A 25,607-nucleotide genomic window follows, 5' to 3' on the forward strand; every position below is an offset into this window, starting at 1 on the left:
GAACCGTATGGTTAATGTTGGAAATGGCATAAGTACTTCGAGGTGTAAATAAACGAATAGCCAACGTTAGCTTGTTTTTCAGGCCTTCCCTTAAAGGGACACTAAAAGTAAAATGATTTTTCTAATATGAGTAAATTTCTCTTTCCAACTCTAAAATTGCCACGCTTGCCACGAGAAGATGCTTGGCAAGTGAAAAAACGCGTAAAAGAAAATGCGTGTGGCGAACGTTGCCTTAAATTTCCGGACCAAACGCCGTGACGTCATGGATTGGCATCTACTAAGTGCTACGTAGTGCCTAATCTGTAAAAATGAAGTACATTGCCCTCTTAGGGGGCTATAGACTTAACACAGAAAGTTTAGGGAAATTTCGTTAAGGCAATGATATGAAAAAATACGCTTTGAAATCCGCAACATTGCTCGCGGAGATTTCGGCGCCAAATTTGAAAACAAGGTTCTCTATTAATAAACCTATGATGGTGAAATTAAAGACATTAGAGTTCTTAGAGTACAATTAATCAATCTAAACCGATTCATTGTGTCACTTTAGTGTCCCTTTGATGCATGTACTACTGCAAATTAACATCATTGTTCAGACTTAAGAGTGGGGCGGTAGAGGAGGTTATACGAAACAGTATGTGCGTTTATCAGTGCAGTTTCCCTTTTTACAAGTTATTCCATGTAAGCACGTACTATTCGTAGAACACACAGCATACATCTGCTTATTCTGTTTGCACAAATAGTTCTATATCGATAGTGGTAAAATATTTTCATATTATGTTCAGCTGCTGGGCTTGCTGACTTCATGTTTGAAGTCGTGGACCTGGCCTCGTGAGTGAGTCATCTACGCTGCAAGTCTCAGCTTCATGTTTCCGTACATTGTCCATAGCAGGCCTAAGGTAAGAATAAAAAAGATCTCTGCCTTTTGTAAATCAAGTGTTAATTAAGCGACCAAACTTGCCTGCATTGTAGTCATATGTGCACTTTTTAACAAATAACATTGAAATGTGTGTGACCCGCCACGGTGGTCTAGTGGTTATGCTGCTTGACTGCTGACCGCAGGTCGCACGATCAAATCCTGGCCGCTGCGGCCGCTTTTTGAGGAAGGCACAAAATGCTTGTGGCCCGTGTGCTTAGATTTAGGTGCAGCGTTAAAGAACCCCAGGTGGGCCAAAATTTCCGGAGCTATCCACTACCGCGTCTGTCATAATCATATCTTGGTTTTGGGATATTAAACCCCAACAGTTATTATTACTAATGAAATGTCTGTGCCACCATTGTTATCTGTCAACCTTTTGGCGTGTGGCCATGGCAAAAAAGACTAAACGAAATCTTCCATCTGGGTGCATATCTCAACAACCTTTTTATGTCTGGAAAGCTTATAGTTATCTAGATCTGTATCATAAAAAATGTCCAGCATACAGTGGGGCCTCATGTTAACCTTTTTTTTCTATATACTATGTATGTTTTTTTTTCAGTGTCAGTTTTCCTTATGCCGTTTCATGACGTTGATTGCAGCTGTTCAGATGCTCACAGAGTAAGTAAGAGGTTTAAAGTTAAAAAATTTGCTCTTAAATTGAAATACAATGGTAAGGGGCTGAAGAATGCTATTTTGGCCAGCTGAGAATTCCTTAATGTGCACCTAAGGCATGGATATAATTGCTTTTAAGCTACATTGGAGTGTAGCCATGGCAGCCAGGCATTGAACCCCATCAGGGCTTATTAACTACTGGGCCACCACACTGGCGATTTTGATTTTGCTAGAGCTACAATATGAGGAAAATAGAAAAAATAACCCGAATTCAGGAGAGTTTGTGCACCAGAAAACCTGCCAGCTAGCATTTTAGGTTGAAATGGCGGCCCAGCATTGTGTGTAGTGAATGATATGGAATGCGTGGGGCATATGCAGTGCTTCGTTTAAAGAAAAAATGCCTCAGTAGCTTTAAATTCAAATGCGGCAGACTAATCGTAGCAAATTTTCTTATGAAAATCTGTGTACTTTTGATGGTGATGAAGTCGTGAAACAACTCGTGTAGTAGCGCTTAAATTTGTAGTAGCGCTTACAATGTTTTTGCTGTGGGAATTGTCTTGTCTCAGTTTGTTTAAAGCTTCTGTCAGTTTTTAAATACTATATGATTGTCATTAAGGGATAATATGTGCAACCCAAGAGGTTGCACATTCTCGTTGCACAGTTGAGATCACTTGTCTGTCCCTTTACTAAATGCATTCACATGTGAGCTCAGGGCTGCTGCAACATTACAGCTTTAGTAGTGAGCATCATGGTGTTAGGTGCTCTGGAATATTAAGATTAGGTTTATTTTAGCGTGCATTATAATTGCAAAATTAAGCCTGTTCTTGTGTTGTTTGTGCCTTGTGTGTGTGTGCAAGGCTGCTTGTGACATTCCTTAATCCCCGCACAGTTTCCTGCAATGCGCATTGTGTATCCTCTTCAGTTGTTCAGTGCATTATAATTTGTGGTGGTTTTATGGTGTGTATGTAGCTCTCTAAACTGAATTGTGGTTTTGGCTACCTAAACCACAGAGTTTAGGATAATTTAGATTGCGGCCTTATTAGGCTGCACAGTCCGATGATTATTGCGTTTGAGAGAACTGTATGGAGTATTTATTATGATTGATCCTTTCACCGTATCTGCTTGCTATGATAATAAAGATTGTTCGAGGTAAATTTTATTTTTGTACCCTGGTATGACGGTAAGGCTTTAATGAGTTATTTTTTTGCAACTAGCTTCGCAAGTTTGCTCAGAAGCTCATCTGCAGCATCCTGACAAGCAGCAGCATCATGTCTGTACCTGATGCTCCACCTACACATCCTGCAGTACCTGCCTCTTGTTTCCTTCTGCCTTCCAGTCATAAAGTCATCGGCAGGTGAGGTTAATTTGTGAAGTCCAAGTTCATGATCTTGATTTGCTTTCGGTCTACAGGTGTCTTGCGACTCCTCTTTGAGGCACGCAAATGTGCTTTAAGTTTAGAATAATTGTCACTGGAGCAAGCATTTCATAAGTGCCCTTGTGTAAACATTTGTTTCACAAACATTATTTTTTCTCTTCAGTGTTTGTTTTTCCTGCCACTGTTTATCATATTAACCATTCATATTCCTGTGAATTTCTCTCTCTGGATGTACATTAAGGTGTTCAGTTTCCAACATCGGATGTTTATTTTTGTGCACTTTGTTTCACAGACATTCTTTTTGCTGTTCCATGTTTGTTTTTCCTACCATGTTATCACATTGACCATTCATATTCCTGTGAATTTCTCTCACTTTGGATGCTCATTAAAAGTGTTAGTTTGCAACGTTGGGCATTCATTTATGCGCACTGACGACGTTGCAGTGATGTGATTGCAGTGTCATGGTATTTCTGTTCTACTTCTAAAGTGTCACAAAAATTTGTGTTACAGAACTTGTCAAAATTGAAAGTAGTTCACCGCACAGCTCAAACGCCTGAAAACACAAACCTCATCATAGTTCTTTTCTGCACGCGCGTTACAACCCACAGATCGCGCATCAAACAAGCCGGTGCAGTTGCAAGTGCTGCACAACCAACCAGATCAACATAATGCAACGACACTGCCTTTTCGTCACCTGCGTGTAAAGAGTAATCGGAACTTGGCAGAATGTGGCCGAAAATGACCAACATTTGTTAGAAAAATGCACTCCCTGGAGTGTGGCGCGCCGCAGCGTTCGATATATTGGATGTTTCGCTGTGCGGGAGTTTGATGTACGTGTGCACCAGCCCTATACTTTTGCATGGGAAATTCAAGGGCATTTCTCAACTGTTCGATATAGCCAATAATTCGATATATCCGAGTTTGATATACCGGGATCGCTGTATCTCACATCCCTAGAAATCAGCTTGCCAATCACCACGGTCAGGAATGGAGTGGCACCTCGTGGAAAATGCGTGCGTATGGTACAGCATGTGCACCGGCAGTGACTGTGCAAGCTGAGTAGCAGGGATGCAACAGCTGCGCCAATTGCGCCAATTTGATACTATTCCTTATTTTTGCGCCAAGCTGAGCCAAAACCGTGAAATTTGTTGAAATTGTGCCGTGCTGCGCCAAAATGCTCAACCAGCTTCAATATTTTCTCAGTTGCGCAAATTTTAGTGAGAAATGGAGGCCACGTTGGTCATCTGCAGCGTGGGCATCATCATCCAATACAGACGTGCAGACCCTAACCCCGCCGCGAAAGAAAAGAAAAAATGTCAGTTTCACCGCAAGGTTGAAGCAATGAATGCGATAGCAACAAATTGTAATGTTATACGAAGTGAGGCTGGCAGCAAACTCTTTTGTATCCAATCTCGCGTAACTCTACAAAACGTTGGTGTTAGAGAATATGGCCGCTCCAGGGAAAGATGCTCTTTCTGCACAGTGTCTTCACATTGAGAGCGCAGCACGTAGAAAGGTGTACGAGTCACCCGCTGATGGCTGCCGAGATAGCGTGCGCGCCAGCGATCGTGACCGGGCCTTGAAAATCACTTCAAAGTTGCTGTTCGAGTGACACCCCCCCTCCTGCCCCCTCGCGTCTTTTCATGCTCGTTGAAGACTGCTGGGGCTTTTCCTCTCTCCTTCGACGGCAGGCCTCCCGGGCGGAGTGGTGTTATCGCATGCGCCCTCCGAGCGACGGTGATGGCTGGCTAGTTTGATCTCTGCTTCAGCCGTGTTCATCGCCCGCACTCGCGTGCTTTTACCCTCGGTAGAACGTACTATGCGCGGGGGGATGTTATCAATTTAAGCTTTATACGGAACATGACGGCAAAAACCTGTCGAGAGGGTCCATATAATTGCCATCGAAATAAAAAGGACAGTGGTTCTCAAATTTCCTGATGCTTGTTTTATTGCGTGCAGAACGCTTGTTAAGCCTCTTTTGCTGCAGTACACTGGTGTCCTGCGGAAAAGCGTACTGAGATTTAGATGGGGCTATTAGTACTATTCAGGGACACAGCACATTTTGTTCCTTAATTACTCATTCGTGCACACGCTGTGTAATTACAAGTACTAGTATGATTGCCGACGTCTAAAAAATTAGGCAATCATTTGGATCTGCTGTGTATGGCATTTCTGCAGCCTTGAGAAACAGACAAAAACATGCGCCAGTTTTCTTTTTTCTCCATCCCCACTTGCTCCTGCTTTACGAATCCCGAATTTAGAGGTTGCCAGGTTCTCAGGTCCACATTAGCATTTGCAGTGCCTGTCGAATATTTGACAGGCCCTGCAAATGCTAATGTGGACTTAGTCATTGTTCGCACTTTGGGATGGCTCAACACACTGCTTTTATTGAAATAGCAGTGTTCACATGCACTGTGCACGAGTTAGCTGATTTTGAATGGTTTGTGCATATTTTTGTTTTCTTTTCTAAAAGTAAGCCTTCTTTAATAATATTGCGCACGCAACACGAAGACACAGAAAAAGTTTACAAGGACCAGCGCAGTGTCTTCGTGTTGTGTGCAATATTATCATTATGCAGCCAAACCAACTAGCCCGCCTTTCCGTTTTTTTGAAGCCTCCTTTGTTATACTGCTCCAAATTTGGGTTTTCATGCTAAAAAATTCAGGTTTTTTTCCGTAACCTGCTCCAAATTTGAATTTTTGTGCACCAAAAGCAGCATTTTGCTGCTCCAAAAATTGCTCTAAATCCTATTTCGCCTGTTGCCCCTGTTAGTAGGCCACATGCTGCATGCAACTAGGAATGATTGACTCCACATAGCATCAAATTCTGCATTTCAGTGAAGCTGTGGAGATCATCGAAAGTATCACGTTGTTTACGTGTACACTTGCATCGTGGAAAGTCAGTCAAGTTGTCCGCTCTTCCGCCACAGTTTTTGTGTTCTGCGTCATTGTTTCGAAATGATTCTTTGTATAGCAACTGTGCGAGAGAGCTGTAATTTTCTTCTGCACTTTCCTGGTATCAGCGGTGCTCGTCACGAGACGCAAATTTGCAATTGGCAGTTGGCTCATATTAAGCGGGGTTCCTGGCAGGTACCGAGCATATTCACGGGAGCCTATGCGAGAAGCAAAATGCGTGATGAGTTTACTGGCAGGCCTTGAGAGCTAAGCGTTTTTACTTGCCACAGTGGCTTACCATATCCTGCAGCTTAATAACCTAACCTAACCTAACCGAAAAGTTTCTATTCTTATTTGCATTTTGGTGAGACCACTGTGTGGTATAATGGCCCTCATTCCTTGTCCCTTGGTTACCCAAAAACTGAACCTGCATTTAATGGCTACTTTTCTAGTGTTTTTTTTTTTTTTTGAGGCAAACATATGTGAAGCATGAGTATCGAAAATCTATGATATTTTGTGTTAGGTGTCTTGCTGTTTGCTGTAAGCAAACTGCAGGGTGCAATTTCAGATCTTAGGCAACACCTGCACATTTAGGTAATAAGCTCTACACCTAAACCTCATTATAACAGGTCACATCTGCCATGAAAATAACTTTGTTATATCCGAAAATTCGTTATAAACGTTTATTTGTCACACTGCATTTATGACAAGACTATTCTTCATTTACTTCGTTTTAAACGATAATTCGTTATATCCTGGTTCATTATATCGAGGTTTGAGTGTATTTCTGTTCAGAAAAACTGTCTGCTGGGCATGTTTTCAACTCTTTTTTCTAGAGGTGTGCGAATATTCGAAAGTTTCGAATATCAGTCTAATATACATTTGCAGTATTCGTATTCGATTCGAATACCGTTGTATTCGAGAAGTTTCGTATATTCGAAGGGACTCGAATATTCAATCTTTTCGAATATTCGGTCGTATATATTACTGAAAAGAACTTCCAATTTGCGCCTTTACGGTAAGCGCATAGAACGGTCGACCAGTGATTACATTTGCCACGAGTGCGGTGATGCCCACACGGATAGCATCTTAACTACACGGGGGCGTGATGACGGCACTTCTCCGCGACGAACCAACAAACCTATCAACGATCATGAGCTGCCTGCTCAGCAGTGCGTGGTGGCTTAGCTCTGTTGCCACTGGTGTAAGTGTACTGCACGCTTTTAAGAACAGGTGACAAAAACACGCCGTCCCTGCCGACCCTTGTGCGGGGACCACTTCAATTAAGTGCGTGTTAAGTGCAGAAATGAAAGGGCTTGCCGTCGCTGCATTGCCCTGAGATCGTACTCTGCACACTTTTGCTCGGTCTGGTGCTTTCCGAGCGCGGAGAAATCACGCTGCACACGGACAAACACACGCGTACGTTACAGCGAACGTCCCGGCACTAAACTGGGTGAGCTTAGCAGGCGACGTGCTTCACAACTAACGAGGGACGCTCGGTAACGGATCGCCGTACAAACGTACGCGCAAGCATCGTCGTCGTCCGCTGTGCCGCGATGTCAGCCACTATACTTGGCATAGTTCTGAAGTTATTCGATGGTAACGCCAGTAGTAGGCACTTTTGGTAACCTTTACTGCGGCGTCATTGGCGTCATCACATATATTTCTTTCTAGCTAGCTGTTACGCTGCGTTCCCGACAGCGCCAAGAGTGCGCCTCTAGAATCCATCGAACGTGCATCACACCTGGGCGTATCGTTCGTGCGATCTCGCCAATCTCGCTCTTTCGCGAGCGTCAGTGTACTGCCGGCAGCAATGAGTGCACGAAGGTGTTCCTCGAAGTGGTGAAATAACGCGCTCATCGCCGAAACCGCATTTTGAACAGGAGTTGCGGCTCCGTAAACTCCAACAAAAAAAGGCGTATTCAGGGCGCCTTTTTACCGCCCAACAATAATGTCACCTATCTCGCGGGCTTTCCTTGCGTTATCACCACGCGCCCGGTGCTTCCCGATCATGAACGACATGGCTATCAGCATGACATAGCGTTCGTGATAGGAAAATAGCCAGCGCACAGTTTCGAGAAAAGAAAGGCAAGCAACCCCAATGATGATCGTTGTGTGGCTGATAGACGACACGGATACTCCCGTTTGCCTTAGAGTGTCGATGGTGATAACAGGATTGAAAGTGTATATAAAAATAACAGAAACATTAAGTTTGGGGGGGTTGTAGTGCCAAAACTCCCAAAACCCCAATATGATGATGATAGTGGGAGAATCCTGATCAGTTGTGACCCACCTGGGGTTCTTTAATGGGCACTGTTGCATTTGACCCCTTCATAATGCAGCTGGGAAGGACTCAAACCAGCGCCCTTGTACTCGCTAGTATGACGCCAGAGCCGCTAAGCCACCAAGGCTGGTGCGAACGCTTTTTTTAGTTGTTTTTCTAATACAGCGCTAAAGGAAAGAGAAAGTTTGTTGTTTGTTCAACATGTGAATTGAGCCTAAGCCATTAAGTCACAAGCTCCACTAAATATAGCAGTCATGCACTTCCTGGCAAGTACAGCTCAGACCACTTATAACGTAACCACTTACAGTGCAGTACGGCTATAATGCGGTTTTTTCTGCCTCCCGTTTACCCTCCCATAGAACTCCATGCATACGCATACCCTTATTGTGCAGTCCCCCGAGATGAAAGACCGGTTATAATGCGGCTGCCGGAACGTTCGCAGAGATGCGAGGGAGTGAGCGTGCTCTCAGCGGAGATGCCGGCGGGGGATAGAGCGGCGGCGGCGTTACGAAGGAGGAGCGGACGCGTAACGAACGAACAAGGAGCGGGGGGAGAAAAAAAGGGGGCGGCGGTGGGGGACAGCAGCTTGGCGCGGGTGCGTGGTGTGAGGAGGGGGAGCGGTTGCGTGGCCGACGGAGAAGCCTTTGCCCCCTTGACATGTGCGCTTTGCCCCGGCCGCATGAAATGTGCGCTTCGCTACGTACGGGCGCCCGCGTCCGCATCAAGAGCGCGTTACCGCTATTTGTCTCCGTCGGGAAAATAGTTGCTTCGTCGGTAGAGCACAGATATCGCGCGTGCAACCTCGATTCCCCCGCAAGTAACAATGCTTTGAGTCGTGATTGAGCTTTCGCCTTTGCCACCAACAGGCGGACTTACAAGCGTGAGAGACTTTTTCAGGATAGTTGCCGCGGCTGTTCTCCCAGACCGCGAACCGAAACTGCATTTCACGCGTGATGCCCTTGGTTTAGCTCGCGAGTGCGATCTCTTCTACAACCGATCTCCATGTTGCCTAGGGCAAGCTTCTCGCGACAGCATGCAAAGTTGCAACGCACACGCTAGGCCTAACGAGCGCTAGCTGCCATGTCGGCGGCCGTGGACTACAGAAGTTGCGGTTTGGTGCCGAGTCAATGAAACATTTTTCAGTTGTTGCATTTAGAAGGGGTGACTTACATCTTTAACGAAAACGCGGGCGGGCGTGTGAAACACTCGAGTGGTGGTTTGTGGTTGCCACCGTTTTTGACATTGCGCACGCGCAGTGTGCTACTGCAGCGACTTCCCGTGATGGCGCATTTTTTCCGTGTTCGTTACGTCGGCACCGCAGGTCCGCGGACGCTAACCATTCAACATTTCCAAATGTAAGCAGACGCAAACTTACGTCCCAGTCGCATATGCCTCGATAGTCGGAAACGCGCGCCTACCCGTTGGTCATGTTTTGCACACGTGCAACCTTTCAAAACTGTTGTTTTGGTTATAGTGCGGTACCGCTTATGGTGCGGATATTCGCGACTCTGGCGACTTACGTTATAAGCGGTCTATGCTGTACAGATATTCTCTTGTGCAATAACAGATTTTGTGTTGAAGCATACAAGTGTACAGTTTTCAACATAATATGTAGTAAAATAACAGATTACTAGTGTAAAAAAATTACCTCTTTTGACTACTCGGTATTCGGTTGTATTCGAAGCTATGTATTCGATTCGTATTCGAAAATTTGATATTCGCACACCCCTACTCTTTTCACATTTTCATACTGCAGCCCTTTTAGTACTATGGCGGGAGTGGGAAATTAAACAGGGTACAGAACACAGATGTAAGCAGCATGGGAGCGAAAACATAAACCAAATCAGTCGCTAGCATTCATGTTGGAAGTATAAATTCGTCCAACGGAAGACAATGAGTATCTCAAGGCAACGAGTTCTAAGGTTCAATAGTAAAAGAAAAGAATGAACGCAACAGTTCATGACCAATAGGGTAAAATATTAATATGGCGAAACAACAACTGCTGTATACCTGCTTTGTAAGCATGTGACCTTCAAGAGCCCACCACCTGGTTTGGATCTTGCTGACAGAGAAGCCTTGTTCATAGATCAAGTGGTGTCGATTGTTTCTGGAAAATGTGTAATGAGTGCATGGTTCAAAGCAATCAACACCAGGGCAGCTTGTCCTTCAGGAGGTGTGATAGGAAACTTGGTGATAGCCTCTTCGCTCCACTGCAAGAAAAGGCAGTGCAGCTTGCCTCCTGATAGCTTGGTAAAAGTACAGTTCTGTTTCTTCCATCTTTTCCAATGATGGTTCAATTAGAAATTTTATTTTTTGTTAAGTAGTGCCCTAATGACATTCAGCAGGGCCTAGTGTGGCAGGCCCCACTGAACAACATGGGTCTTTGTTGACCCATGTCATGCAATGTTTTATCACTTGTGGGCACTGAGCTCTGAGTTCGATTGGTTCTTCACACTACGACACCTTGCCTTGGCTCTCAGGCAGGGTTTGTAGTGGTTCTTGAAACCCTTTGAAAACCCTGGAATTTTCAAATAGCATTTTCAGGGCCTTCAAAACCCTTCAATTTTTGTAGGTCCTTAAATGTCCTTGAATTTTGTCAATACACTTTTGTTGAGCCAATTTTTAGCAGTTGCTTTTTGGATAGTTCTGTGCAAATAATCGAGCACATATTGCAGTTGTTGAATTCGCTATGACATTAATTTAAAATGGCCTCGCCACGGTGGTCTAGTGGTTATGGCGCTCGACTGCTGACCCGAAGGTCGCGGGATCGAATCCCGGCCGCGGCGCCTGCATTTTCGATGGAGGCGAAAATGTTTGAGGCCCTTGTACTTAGATTTAGGTGCACGTTAAAGAACCCCAGGTGGTCGAAATTTCCGGAGCCCTCCACTACGGCGTCTCTCATAATCGTATGGTGGTTTTGGGACGTTAAACCCCAGATATTATTATTAATTTAAAATGTGAAAGTATTTAAAAAGAACGAATAGACATATATTCTACTACATGTAGCCCGTCTTAAAGGTGGTTTCACTGCACCATGAGACTGCTGTGCCATGAAGCCACCTTGTCAGGGGAAATCCCTACCAGCACGAAGTCACACTTCTGCACTTCAGTAATTTTTTCTTTTAGAGCATCTTATATTGCGTAGGTATGAGAAATTTTTAAATTAAAGTATTTTTCCACATATAATTTGCATTCTACTACTATCAGATCATCCTGCTACTATTCGAATTCACTTCAAAATTATTCAACGCTAATTGTCATGCACTTTGAGCCTAGAAAGTTATATTCGCATGAGCCCACTTTTGATCAGTGGGTTAACGAGTATTTTATTTTGTGGCAGTGGGGAGAGAAAGGTGTCCGACCCCTTTGTAAATGTGCGAGTGTATGTGTATATATACTCATCAGGTGAACGTGTTCATGGCCTAGTTGGTACTTCCTATGTGTCATAATTGCCCTTAAAATGACAGAAATTAGGTTGGAAGTGCTGCCTGTGTTGTCGTGTTTGTGTTTCTTTTCTTTGTTTTTGTGTTATATTTGCGGCAATTGTCATCTATATAGTCATATAAATTTGAAAAAATTCTGAGGCTGGCGATGCACATTTTGTTTGTGTGTGCGTGTGCAAGCTCACGTAATACATCCATATTGTGAGGTGAATCAGTTTAAGCAAGCGAGCAGAAGAATACTGAAACTTGCAGGGAACAAAATATGAGCGAAGAAAGTAACTGGGTGTGTCCAGATAAGATCGAACACCAGGTCCCGGTCACCATTCCCGATTGTGATGAAATTTACTGCAGGTCTAGGCATTACACCCAGAACAATGGTTTCGCAGTTAGTTTTGCGAAAAAAAATTTTGTTCGCCTGAAAAAAAATATACAAATTTTGGCCGCAAAAAACGCTTTTCCGCCAATTTCGTGATTTCTGAATTTTGAGCGCACCTAGGGAAAAAACGGTGCACTTCTTCGTCACAATATTTATTCCCCTTAAAGAACAAGTGAAACACAATCTTATGAGGCTATTATTTTCCTTGCTTGTCGAAGCACTTTTGAAGAAAAAATCACAAACTTGGCAAATCGCACAAAATACCTGTATTTCAGGAATTTATTGCTGCAAGCACGTTAAAGTGAGGATAATAAAAATTGGTACATATTAACTTTGATACTCTCGCTCTCTTTTAAAATAATTTGCGTGGTTTTACCGTGCTCCGTTTTACTCGATAATTGGGCTGAAACGTAAGTGATTTACCAAAAACGCCGAACTTTGAAAATGATTTTCTCAAAAAGGCCATTTTTAATTTTTTTTTAAATCTCTCTGATTGAAGTCAAGGGCGTCATCTACCATTGTGCAGAAAAAAAACGTTGCATTATTTTGGTTGCTAACAAGTTATAGTGCGTCACATGTGACCATGCCAGCCTAGCGGCCGCGTCGTTCGTTATGTGCTGAAACTCGGATATAAGTTGCTCAAAATACTTGTACGTGACATAATCACAAATCAGCAGCTCCACACCAACAAATGCGCAGTCCGGTGTCATGGTTCAGCAAGCTTTGTCTTGCGATCAGCCGCTTGACAAACCCGCAGCAGCGGCCGCTCGATACTGCGGGCACTCATGTACATGAGTGCCGCTTCGACGGCGGATGAGCTCCGCCTGCGCGCGAAACTACGCTAAGAGGACGAATGAGATAAGGAATGCATCACTGTGAAAGTTAAAGGCCGTTAAGTGCCAACAAATGTCATAGTATGCAACGAAAACACTGCCGGCGATTTCCAGTGAGCGCCTTCAATACAGCACGGATGTATTTTTTCCCCTGCTGTTATGCCCGAAGCCGCATAATATCGTGATAAGCGCTCACTTGCGTTTAATATTCTATCTGCGGACGCACAACAATACAGTATTGTAAAAGCGGTTCTTTAATGAAGCAAAGGACTTGGACACACTTCTTTTCACAGCCGGCTGACACAAGTGTTCTGGCACGAGATGAACAACTGCAGTTTGAGTTGCTCGACCATCGGAAGCACGTATGACAGCTTTCTTTAGATGTCAATGGCTTTATTTTGTGTCATATGTTGCTCATAGAATGAACCTAATTATCTTTAGCCCATCAGAAGAGAGAAAGCAACACATGAGCGCACTACTGGAGGCGCTCATTGGGAAATCGCCGGCAGTGTTTTTGTTGCATACTATGACATTTGTTGGCACTTAACGGCCTTTATCTTTCACAGTGATGCATTCCTTCTCTCATTCATCCTCTTAGCGTAGTTTTCGCGCGCAGGCGGAGCTCATCCGCCGTCGAAGCGGCACTCATGTAACGTGAGTGCCCGCAGTATCGAGCGGCCGCTGCTGCGGGTTGTCAAGCGGCTGATCGCAAGACAAAGCTTGCTGAACCATGACACCGGACTGCGCATTTGTTGGTGTGGAGCTGCTGATTTGTGATTATATCACGCACAAGTATTTTGAGCAACTTATATCCGAGTTTCAGCACATAACGAACGATGCGGCCGCTAGGCTGGCATGGTCACATGTGACGCACTATAACTTGTTAGCAACCAAAATAATGCAACGTTTTTTCTGCACAATGGTAGATGACGCCCTTGACTTCAATCAGAGAGATTTTAAAAAAAAAATTAAAAATGGCCTTTTTGAGAAAATCATTTTCAAAGTTCGGCGTTTTTGGTAAATCACTTACGTTTCAGCCCAATTATAGAGTAAAACGGAGCGCGGTAAAACCACGCAAATTATTTTAAAAGAGAGCGAGAGTATCAAAGTTAATATGTACCAATTTTTATTATCCTCACTTTAACGTGCTTGCAGCAATAAATTCCTGAAATACAGGTATTTTGTGCGATTTGCCAAGTTTGTGATTTTTTTCTTCAAAAGTGCTTCGACAAGCAAGGAAAATAATAGCCTCATAAGATTGTGTTTCACTTGTTCTTTAAGGGGAATAAATATTGTGACGAAGAAGTGCACCGTTTTTTCCCTAGGTGCGCTCAAAATTCAGAAATCACGAAATTGGCGGAAAAGCGTTTTTTGCGGCCAAAATTTGTATATTTTTTTTCAGGCGAACAAAATTTTTTTTCGCAAAACTAACTGCGAAACCATTGTTCTGGGTGTAATGCCTAGACCTGCAGTAAATTTCATCACAATCGGGAATGGTGACCGGGACCTCGTGTTCGATCTTATCTGGACACACCCAACTGTGAAAAATTCTTTAGTTAGCTATTAATTCTGAAAAAGTGCCTGCTTTCGCTTGTGTGCAATGAAAGATATGCTTCATCCTGTAAAAGCTGGTGTTCTATTTTTCTACTATCTCAACAATTGTTGTTTCAGGTCCTTGAAAATTCTTCATTAATGCTTGAAAGTCCTTAAAAACTCTTAAATTTTTTTCATCAAAGTTGCTATGAACCCTGCTCTGTGATGATGCAGTTTTGGCCGTGCAGTTGTCACACTTCGCATATTTGCTTACCTTATCAGTGCCTCACACTGCACCACTGACACGAGCAACACATGGAGAAAGCCTTGCTCGGTTGTTAGTTGTGTGCGGAGGATGTAGCCGCTCATGTCGTGTCGTGTTGCCGACGTGTGCGTAGTCACGATGATGGGCTACACCTACCCCTAGTAGGGTTGAGAGGCTGATCGAGAAACCGAAACCAGCTGAAGTAGCCATGAGAAGGTTGTTCTATCCTCTGTAACTTCTGTATGACAACACTTATTCGCAAAATTCTTGCAGCAGCATCTTCACATCGGGCAAATATGCAGTTACCTCTTCACTGCAAATTTTGGACCTTGGGGTTGTTTACTGGCCCTTTCAGTGTTGATGTCAACTTCATGGAAAATGGTCTTTACACATAATTATTTGTAGGGGTGTTTTGCTTCACTTGAATATGGAGAAACATGTCATGCTGGTTATATCCATTGTTTAACAACATGCAACTGTTGTTTGAATTTGTAACACATTTGCTTTCGTTGTCTGCATTAATGTCTGCATTGCCTTGGTTTTGGAGAAGACTGAGATCATTCTCACCTGTTTTTGTTTTTTCTCTCTCACGTAGCAACATCCTTGCCAGTTTCAACATTGCACATCTTCGGCTTTTTCAAATTGGTGCTGCACCTGTTCCCTCAGGCAGAAGTTAAGGCTACATGTGAAGCAGTGCTCCAACTCATGGGGGCTGGCCACCCTGTGAGTGATCGTGTATTCTTTTGTGCATTGTAGAGTTGAAGAGCAGTTAATTTGCATGTGCAACTGTGAATTTTGCCATACTGCCAGGACTCTCGAAGGGACTGTCTCTCGCTTGGAAAAGTTCTTTGGATTACGGCGAGAATGGGAAAATTGTTAGTCATATTGGCTGAAACAATCATGCTTGTACCCCATAAACAATGGATCATATTTTAATTTAGCTCTGAAAGTTAGGAAAAATTGACCGCTAGCGTCGCCTAACAGTGATGTCTCAACTGATTGGTGTCCAATAAAGACCCACACATTATTCCGGTTGAAAACAAAAATGTACTACTTAAACTTGTATTTTATGCAGCCACTATAGTTACACCAAGTTTTGTGCTCAACTGCAGGGGTTTTTCATGTTGAGTCGACAAAACTGGAAAACTGGTAATAATGCTTTATTTGACCGAATGATTTTTCTAGACTATACTATTACTGTAACCATTTTAATGTTAAAACCGACCCCAAAAAAAAAACTACGTAATCCTGCAAAAACTGCACGTGCTTCCAGTTTCACTTTCACTGGCACATTTGTGGTTCTTTCCAGAGAAACCACTGTGAGGTTGCAACACTTCATACGGTACACTTTCCGTTGATACAAAATCGAATGGCAAGGGACGGCAATTTGAGAGGCCTTGTGTAGCACGGAAATGTTTGTGGTTGCCACTGTGCAAGGCATTTAAGGGGAGATGCTACTCGAAAAATGCAAGTTTTTTTCAAAATTACGTATTTTTTGTTTTTACTTGTTTTATCAAGTTTAGTTTCTCTACTTCCATGTAAAAAAAAAAATCGCGATTGTATTTAAACTGGAAAAAGGTTGAAATCACTTTTAAAGAGCGCAAGGCGGCTATTAAAAACTAAAAAGAGCTCATTGTCTAGAGTCCCCTGGAAAACACCACCTGGCTGCTTGACACTGCATTTCACATGAGGAGTTCACCAAAGCCACATGTTCAAAATAACCATGATTCGCAAGCTCTCATGATGGAAGAAATAATTTTAAAAAGCATCTTTTTGCCGCATAGATGAGGTTTCGCTTCTACCTTTAAAATGCATTTTTCTCGAGGTGCAATTTTGGGCAACTTCTTGAGTTTGTACATCACGTTTTCAGTACTTCTGATGGCCAGATCAGAACGAAATTTTTGCCACAGATTCCTTAACATGTGAAGAGTGCAATTATCTCCTTCAAAACCTGATATCACTTATATAATTATTACGAACTTAGGGTAAGCAATTAGTATTGTCTGAGCATTTTAAGACTTCTCATATTATAATTTTTCTTGTTCAGAAAGTGTGTCTTATACACACTTTCTACTTATATATTTGCATTGTACAGTTAATGTGGAGTAATATGAGCCATTAATGGCTCTTAACCATAAAAGTTTAGTGACAGAAAAAGTGTTCGCAAAAAGAGCTATATTTTACACATTGTCAAAGTACAAAATGAAAACTATGCAACTTACTATAAAACTGATTACATATTTAATATCAGTATAAAAGCTATGTAAACAGCTAAAATTTCATTGCCCAAGGCTACAGATTAAAGAAACTTTTTTTCCGAGTAGCATCTCCCCTTAATGTGTCTTGTGAATATATTCTGCTTGTGTATGCAGCTACCATACTATTGTCACTTTGCAGTGCTTGCCACAGGGCTAGCTAGTGAAGCTCCATAACTCCTTCAGGTACAAATTATGATCGACTGTCCGCATATGTGTCGAATTCGCACAACAGAATTCTAAGGCACTCAATATTAGTCACTTTGCAGCATAGATCGGCAAACTCACTCATGAGTCGACTCACTCAGACTCACTCAGTCTCAGGTCGAGCCGTGAGCTTGAGTGAGTCCGGGTGAGTAATATTTTGGTGAGCTTGAGTCCGAGTGAGTTCAGCTGAGAAAAATTTTAGTGAGTCTGAGTCCGGGTGAGTGGGGTAGAGGAAATTTTTAGCGAGTCTGAGTCCGAGTGAGCCCTAAGCGCAAAATATATTTCTTGAGTGAGTCTGAGTGATCTCCACACTATTTTGCCGACTTATGGTTCTATATACCTAACTTCAGCATTACTATCAGCCATACGTCGGCTCACGTTTATACTCCCGCCGACACACGCATAATTCCAAGCACTAGCGTTCATACGCCAGTTCAATATTTATTAAGAGGCGTGAGTTACATATAGAAGAGGGGTGGGGGGAGGGCAGGTTGACCTCCTTCCCGCATACTCTTTTACAGTAAGTTCTTGATAAAATATTTCATGTGAGCTACCTCTTTCAGTAAAAATGTCCTTGCTGGGTTGCAACCACTGATAACTCATATCTGAAGGTACGAGATCAAAAGGCGCCAAGAGGAGCACCAATTATGCGAGGTATTGGTGTTAAAGAGCATTGACACCATGGTCGAAAAAGCCAGTTATACGCTAACGGACTCGTGAGTCGACTCACTCGGACTCACTCAGACTCGGATAGAGCCGTGAGTCTGAGTCAGAGTGAGTAATATTTTCGTGAGCTTGAGTCCGAGTGAGTGCGGCTGAGAAAAATTTCAGTGAGTCTGAGTCCGAGTGAGTCCGGTTGAGGAAAATTTTGGTGAGTCTGAGTTTGAGTGAGCTCCTAGGGCAAAATATGTCATGAGTGAGTCTGAGACAGCTCCACATTTTTTGCCAACCTATGCTTTGCAGTGCTTGCCACTGGGCTAGGTAGTGAAGCTCCATAACTACTTTAGGCGCGAATTGTGATTGACTGTCCGCAGATGTGTCGAATTTGCACAACATAATTATAAGGCACTCGATATTACATTCCAAGAAAGAAAATGAAGTAATATGTTGTTTTGCATTAGTTTAGTAATGAATCCTAATTAGCATGCAATTACATAAATTAATTATTCCAGTCAGTCATGTTTTATTTTTACATAAAAAGAATCAAATAGTGTGCTCAAAATGCATAAGGTATTTGTTTTTCGTTGTTTTTGCTTGGAGCAAAGATAAGTAATACTTTTGATGTTGGTCTTGGAACTCGCCACGACGATTGAGTCGTCAAAAATCATAGGGCCTTCATCAATGTGGTCGGCTGCAGTCATACGTAGCACGTCGAGGTTAAAGGGAAGCTGAAGCACTTTTAAAAAAAATGTCTTTGGACTGTGTAATCATAGTTTGAGCCCTGCTGAATTCAAAAACCAATGTAAGAGTTCACGGAAGTGAAAGCAAATAGCATTTCTTGGCAAAAGACAGCGGCTGCAGCCGTAGGGCTTCTTGAGATGCTGAGTGAACGCGGTGACGTCATCTTCAGCGTGCCGCGTCATTGGCAACATCAGCACTGTTAAAGCATGGCCTTAGCGATCAGTTCCACCAACGTGTGCAGCCGGAACTAGTCACGGAGGCCACAGTTGAAGATACGGCAGTGCTGCGCAGCTCCGCCAAAGCTACAGACGATGACGCAGTTCCGGTTAGTTCGTTTCCACACGCACACTTTCTATGCGTTCGCGTGGGCAAAGCAAGACTAACTTTTCTTTCGCGTATTTTAAAGCTCCTGCTGCCAGAACAGCGGAAAAAATTACGTCATCGTTGACAATAATGTTGGTCCTTGTTAACTGAAAGTTTTACCGAATTCTAAAACCACTTCAGCTTCCCTTTAAGTAAAGATGATGTGGTCATGCAGAAGGTCAAATTCATCTTATGCGCAATATACATTATGTATTTTCTCACATATAATCCGCACCCTCAAGAGCGATTCGCGGGAAGTTTTCTAAAAAATAATCCATGCATATTGCCGTGAAGCCACCTTTGCAGATGGAATTAGCGTTTTTTGTTTTGACTTTAGCTCAATTTAAACAAATTTTTGTGCGGGTTACACGCAAGAAAATACGGTCTTGGTCTGTCTTGACCACTAGTCCAAAGAACTCGGAAAAACAAGTTGCGTTCACGTATGTGAATGCTCTGCCTCAAGAGGAGGGTGATTCCACGTAAGATCGAACAAACGATGGCTGGTCGACCTCTTAAGTTTATTTCAAAATTTTATATATTATTGCCTGATGAGTGGAAAGAAGAGATCCGCAATTTGTTTTGCCGCCAAAAAATTTTTCGAAGCACAGGAAATCAATAACGACGAAGAGGTGGAGTGGAGCGCTCATCCGCTCTGCTGTTTTGGCCAACTTTCGTTATGAATTGCACAAAATATATTAAAGTTACGTGGCTGAAATTTCTTTAAATATATGCATGTTTTTGCTTATTCTCAGGTATTTTTAGTTTTTTATGTGTTGGGTAGATGTTTTTATAAAAAACCTCAAAGTTGGCCCAATTGGCAAAATTTTCTTTACTTTGAAGGTCTTTATCTCAAAAAAGCCTTGTAGCAGAGCGACCAAAATTCCGCATTACGTTCTTGGCATACTTATCTACCAAACTGCCGAATCTTATATTTATATAACTTTTCAGTAAAGAGATATGATCTGGCTAAGTTCAAGAAAACACCGAACAATGGAAACTTCTGATGGCAATTAAAAAAAACCCCATTTTTTAAGTTTCTTAAACTTTGCCCACTTATTCTCCTCCATATCAGGTTTCACAATCATTGAAAACATGTTGCATGATATTGTTGCACTAATAGTTACGGCCCCTTCAATGAGACCCTTAGGCAAGGATTGGCAATTCCGACTTCTTGCCCAGCAAGTGTAGAAAATGCAGGCAGGATTGAATTTCTTTTTATTAAAAGGCCAACAGTACCGAAAAAGGTGTCGCCGGCAGTGAAGACGTTAATTTTGGTCACTGTAGCGGCCACGAGCGCGGGGCTACCGATCAGGCGCGCGCGCACCCGAGATGCTCGTTGTAAGAGACGGCGCAGTGAGAGCTCGTTTTCGCGTCCTCAGACCGATTGAGTTCGAAACGTAACACCTCTCGTGTGTCTTGAACGCACGTGCACCGGTAGTCGCAGTGATCTGGTTAATGACGTCGATTTCTTTTTCAGGGGGCATAAGAATGTCATCGCTAAACTGTGCGTTCCGTGAAGATCTTTCATTGCAATGGTAGCAAAAGCACGCGCAGCACACGTAGTCCGTCTCACTGACAGTCACTGATCTTTCGGGGCGTCAAACGTTCCTTTAAAGCATTTATGTCTAGGTCGGTAACTCTGCGAAATTTTGGCTTCTTTGCGGTAATTAAAGGAGTAGTACTGACACGATTTTGAGACATCGCAAAAGGGACATTTTTTGCTTCGTTGGTATGCAGTATCCATGCTGTTCACACACTGGAGTCGGAGAACACGTATAAAATATTTTAATTTGACTTTGGAAGTTTTCGCCGCTGAGCGTCTGCAAGCCAGCCACACTGCAAGGACATTATCCCGACGAGTCAAGACAGTTCCCCCGAGTTCGTGAGTTCTGCGTCCTGCATGCAGCCTATATCGTAGAAATCACTGTCAGGGTCACTGGACGACAATTCACTCATCGTTGTTTATGTGCACCATGAGCAGATGACGGATTTGCTGCAAGTACGTCGCGAGTTTCTGCATCTTCGTGACGTCACACTGCTATGAAACGACACTAAGAAGCCACCCCCTCGATATCGAAACCGAAAGTGTCTTTTTAAGGTGGCGCTAATTAAAATATATAGGATGCATTACCAGGCACCGCAATAGTCGTTTTAGGTTTCTCGACACCAGTATTTTTATTTAGAGCAACAATCCGAAATTTTCTAAAATTCGTGTCAGTACTCCTTTAAGCTTCTTATGCTTCGAAAGGTAGTCTCCACAATAGACTCATTCAGAGCTATACTTTCTCGCCATGAGACCCACAGGAGGAGCAGAGTAAGAGCAAAGCACAAGAACTCTCCGCGCCGAATGAAGTGTGAACAGCGCACCGAACGCGCGGCCAGTTCAGGCCGTCTGCTGCCGACATCTAATAGAGGCAAGCGCATCCGGTTTTTGATAGTTTTGCTTTTCTTTCCTTTCACATTCCATATTTTTCTTTGCCACTGGAGCGCCACGTTCATGCTTTCCACTGATCGCAACTGGCGCAGCGCAGTTTCTGTGGCAGCAGCGTGCATGAAGCGAGCGCTCATAGCTCCCTTATAGAGTTTCATCTTGCTTCCAAATCCGCCGTGTTATCAGCGCCTAGGTGAGATGCGAACAGAGGGCGGATAGAATAGCGAAGCTCCAGTGCACGTGCGTTCAAGTCACCCGAGAGATTTTACTGTTTCGAACTCAATCGGCCTGAGGACGCGAAAACGAGCTCTCACTGCGCCGTCTCTTACAACGAGCATCTCGGGTGCGCGCGTGCCTGCTCGGTAGCGCCGCGCTCGTGGCCGCTGCAGTGACCAAATAATTTCAAAATTAACGTCTTCAGTGCCGGCGACACCTTTTTCGGTACTGTTGGCCTTTTAATGAAAAGAAATTCAATCCTGCCTGCACTTTATACACTTGCTGGGCAAGAAGTCGGAATTGCCAATCCTTGCCTAAGGGTCTCATTGAAGGGGCCGTAACTAATAGTGCAACGACATTATGCAACATGTTTTTAATGACTGTGAAAGCTGATGTGGAGGAGAATAAGTGGACAAAGTTTAAGAATTTTGCATGCTCTGACGAATTGTCGTCAGAAGTTTCCATTGTTCAGTGTTTTCTTGAAATTAGCCCGATCATATCTCTTTACTAAAAAGTTATGTAAATATAAGATTCAGCAGTTTGGTAGATAAGCATGCGAAGAACGTAATGCGGAATTTTTGTCGCTCTGCTACAGGGCTTTTTTTTTGAGATAAAGACCTTCAAAGTAAATTTTGCCAATTGGGCCAATTTTGTGGTTTTTTATAAAAACATCTACACAACACATAAAAACTAAAAATACCTGAGCAGAATCTAAAACATGCATATATTTAGGTAAAGAAATTTCAGCCACGTAACTTTAATATATTTTGTGCAATTCATAACGAAAGTTGGCCAAAACAGCAGAGCGGATGAGCGCTCCACTCCACCTCTTCGTCGTTATTGATTTCCTGTGCTTCGAAAAATTTTTTGGCGGCAAAACAAATTGCGGATCTCTTCTTTCCACTCATCAGGCAATAATATATAAAATTTTGAAATAAATTTAAGAGGTCGACCAGCCATCGTTTGTTCGATCTTACGTGGAATCACCCAGCATAATTCTTGTGGTAGCAAAGGACCACAAGGGCATGCATGCATACACATGCCCAGAGAGACAGACAGATGGAGAGGGAGAGAGAGAAGTTGGACTCATTCAGTCTTGTTTCTTCGTGATCACCTGTCATTGTGGACTTTGTTAGTGCAAGTATTATGTGATCACCTTGTAATGGTATTGTTATTTTGGTTGCTCTCCACTGCGTTATCGTTAATCGTATTGCCTGAGGCTTTTGGCTGCGGTATTCCAGCACGCTTTTTTTTTTCCAGACTGTCGTGCGATGTGGCTTGGTCATGTTGCAGTCCTTCTTTTCTTCAAGGCCATGTGCTGCTGTAACATTGAGCCCAGAGTTAAATGCTCAGCTGGTTAATGTGAGTGCTTAATACCAATTTCGTTTCAGACTACTGTACCTACAGAATATTTCATGACTATTTTATTTCAGGCACTGTATGACTACAAGCCTGGTGTGCGAGATCACAAACTGTTCGATGTGTGGCTTGTCACTGTACAAGAAGCGTTGGCGAACCTACAAAGGTTAAAGCAATTGCAAATACAGTACTGCATGACTCGTATTGCACGCTATTATAGAGTGATGTCATTTATGTTGTTTCTTTTCCCTTTCAGTTCGTCAGATGAACTCTTCCTAAGCAACCTTCCAAAGTTTGTGGAGATTGTTGTTGAAAGCTGGCTCAGTGGAAGGTCGGAGACCATTTGCACTGCCTCAACAGTGCTGATGGTAAGCTGCCAGGGAATTGGTTTGAAATACCCTAGGCCAAGTTCGAGCACACTTGAATTGTGTTAGTTTTAAATTGGACTCTAAAGGTTATTCAAATCAATCCCAGTGTTCAAAGTAAAGGGACTGCTTACAGAGCTTTGGTATCCGACTTTTGGATGTGATAAACTAAAATTTGAGTTTAATGTTATGTCAATGTTATGTTGAGTAACGGATGTGACATGCAGATCAGGTTGAAAAAATCTATGTATGTTCTGCCTCCATTGAGTTATATAGTGTAGAGCTTCTTTAGTATACCTGAAATATTCTGGAGCTTCTTTAAAAAAAAAAAGGGACCAGGTAATCTGGCAAATTTTTCTCAATTAGGCCACCATAGGTGAACCATAGTAATTCTATTTGATCCATATTATCTGGTGTGGTAGCTTGGCAGGTAGGTGTCTTACTGGTAAGCTTTAGCGCAGGTTTGATTCAGGGCTACGGCAGCCGCATTTCGATGAGGGTGAAATGCAAAAGTGCCCCTGCACTTGAATTTAGGTGCATGTTAAGGAACCACAATTGGCCAAAATTAATCTGTGGTCCCACTGTGACGTGCCTCGTAATCATATTGTGGTTTTTGCATGCAAGTCAATTTTACAATGAAGTTGTTTGAAATAATTTATGTTAATTTGGAAAGTGCCTTACTATATAATATTTCTGCAGTTTATTAGTGATGCTTTCCAGATGGAAAATGGGTTGGATGTTGTATGAATTGGGCTACACATATGAACAAATTTCAGTGTTCTCGTCTCATCAAAAATTTGATTGCTATGTCATTTGTGCCCAACTGTAAATAGTTGCTGTATCTGCTAAATCCTGCTTGCTTCTAACCTGACTCCAACAGACTCCAAGGATATCCGTCTTTAAACAGAGCCACAAGAAAGCCAAATGTTGCCCTCGATTTTTATAGTACTTAACATTTCAAAATATGATTTCAGCTAACAGAATGAAAAAGTTGGGTTGACAATTTTTAAGGTGTTGCTATTGCAGATGTTTTTATCTCATTTTTACAGCCAGGCATGAAATATAATATGTAAGGTAGTCCATTGCTAGCCACTTATATGCCAGTTAAATGTATTGTTAGTTATTGCGGATTTACTTACGATACCAGCAAAAACTATTTTTCACTAAGGGTACATGTTACCGTATGTATTTTTGTGGTATGCATTAACCCATTGTAAAGCCTGTCACCTTCTCTGCACATTGGTTATCCTAAAAATATTTTTTGATTGAAGCACCTAGCCATTTTATATCTCTGCCAAAATGCCTGCTGCTGTGAAATGTACGCAACCACTCAGCGTACATTACTTTGAATGGCACGCAGCGTGCCAAGTAATGAGGCATTTCTATAAATTGCGTTTTCAGACATTGCTTAAGCAGAGCTTTCAAGCCTGCTTGGACAAGGAAGCAGAAAAGAGTCCTACAAATAGCTTGTGCCACACTACTGGTACCAAAGTTATCGAGCACTTGCAGCGAGCGTTGCACTACCAGTTTGCGTCGGCCTGGGACCTGGTGCTTTTGACATGGGCTGCTTGCTTTGAGGTATGTTCATTCACGTGATGGCATATTTCATTTGGCCACTAACTCGAACTCTTGCTCATTGCAGGTCCTCGGCAAGAAATGTGCACCTGACATGCTTCAGGTTTGCTTTTCAAATCTTGTGTATCATGAAAAATGTTTCTATTAACAAGTGTTACAGGGTCTGTTCCGAAAGTTCCTGGAATTTGTTTTTATAAATCATTTATTCAATATTAATTCACAATATTTTCAGAACTTTTCAAAGTATTCTCCCCCTGCCTCTATGCACCGTAGCCAATGCTTCACCCACTCATTGAAGGTGCCCCGGAAGCCGTCGATGGGCACCTGCTTGAGGTCATCGCAGTTGCTTTTACTGTCTCCAGCGTGTCATGCCAAGTTCCTTTCAAATTTCTTTTGATCCTTTGGAACGAAAAGAAGTCCGGTGGTGTTAGATCGGTGCTGTACGGTGGCTGGGGCAGTGTTGCTAAATCCATTTTGGCCAGCAATTAGGAGACGATGATCGTGTTGTGGCTTGGCTTGTTGTCATGGTGCAAGATCCACTTGTCATGAATTTCTTTTCGGACGCATCGAACCCTGTTGCACAAGTGTTCTAGCATTTTACAGTACAACTTCTTGTTGACTGTTTGTCCCTGTGGCACAAATTCACTGTGAACCATACTTTTTCTCTTTAAAAAACACAATCAGCATTGCCTTGATTTGAGATTTGCTCACGCTTGCTTTTTTCGGGCGAGGAGACTCCGTAATGTGTCACTTGCTGCTCAGACCTTCTCGGAACCCCTTGAGCCACATGAAGGTTTAGCTTTGTTTCATCACATCATCACCGTAGGCTTTCCGAAGCATTTTGAGCGTCTCTGCCCCATTTTTAAAAAACCCAGTTTCACACAAAACTTGATTGCCTAACGCT

General features: G+C 42.9%; 1 protein-coding gene across 1 annotated transcript in view; it reads left to right on the top strand.

Annotated features, from left to right (window-relative positions):
* Positions 1–830: 830 nt before the first annotated feature.
* LOC119379192 (RRP12-like protein) overlaps positions 831–25,607 on the top strand; it is a 59,946-nt gene continuing 35,169 nt past the window's right edge. Inside the window, exons 1-8 of the mRNA XM_037648408.2 lie at positions 831–896; positions 2,743–2,882; positions 15,127–15,254; positions 22,665–22,766; positions 22,838–22,929; positions 23,020–23,131; positions 24,530–24,706; positions 24,771–24,806. Coding sequence (XP_037504336.1) covers positions 2,810–2,882; positions 15,127–15,254; positions 22,665–22,766; positions 22,838–22,929; positions 23,020–23,131; positions 24,530–24,706; positions 24,771–24,806 — 720 coding nt within the window. The 5' untranslated portion in view covers positions 831–896; positions 2,743–2,809. The remainder of the gene's footprint in view (positions 897–2,742; positions 2,883–15,126; positions 15,255–22,664; positions 22,767–22,837; positions 22,930–23,019; positions 23,132–24,529; positions 24,707–24,770; positions 24,807–25,607) is intronic.

Source organism: Rhipicephalus sanguineus, chromosome 1 (assembly GCF_013339695.2).
Source record: "Rhipicephalus sanguineus isolate Rsan-2018 chromosome 1, BIME_Rsan_1.4, whole genome shotgun sequence".
Classification (NCBI taxonomy): Eukaryota; Metazoa; Arthropoda; class Arachnida; order Ixodida; family Ixodidae; genus Rhipicephalus; species Rhipicephalus sanguineus.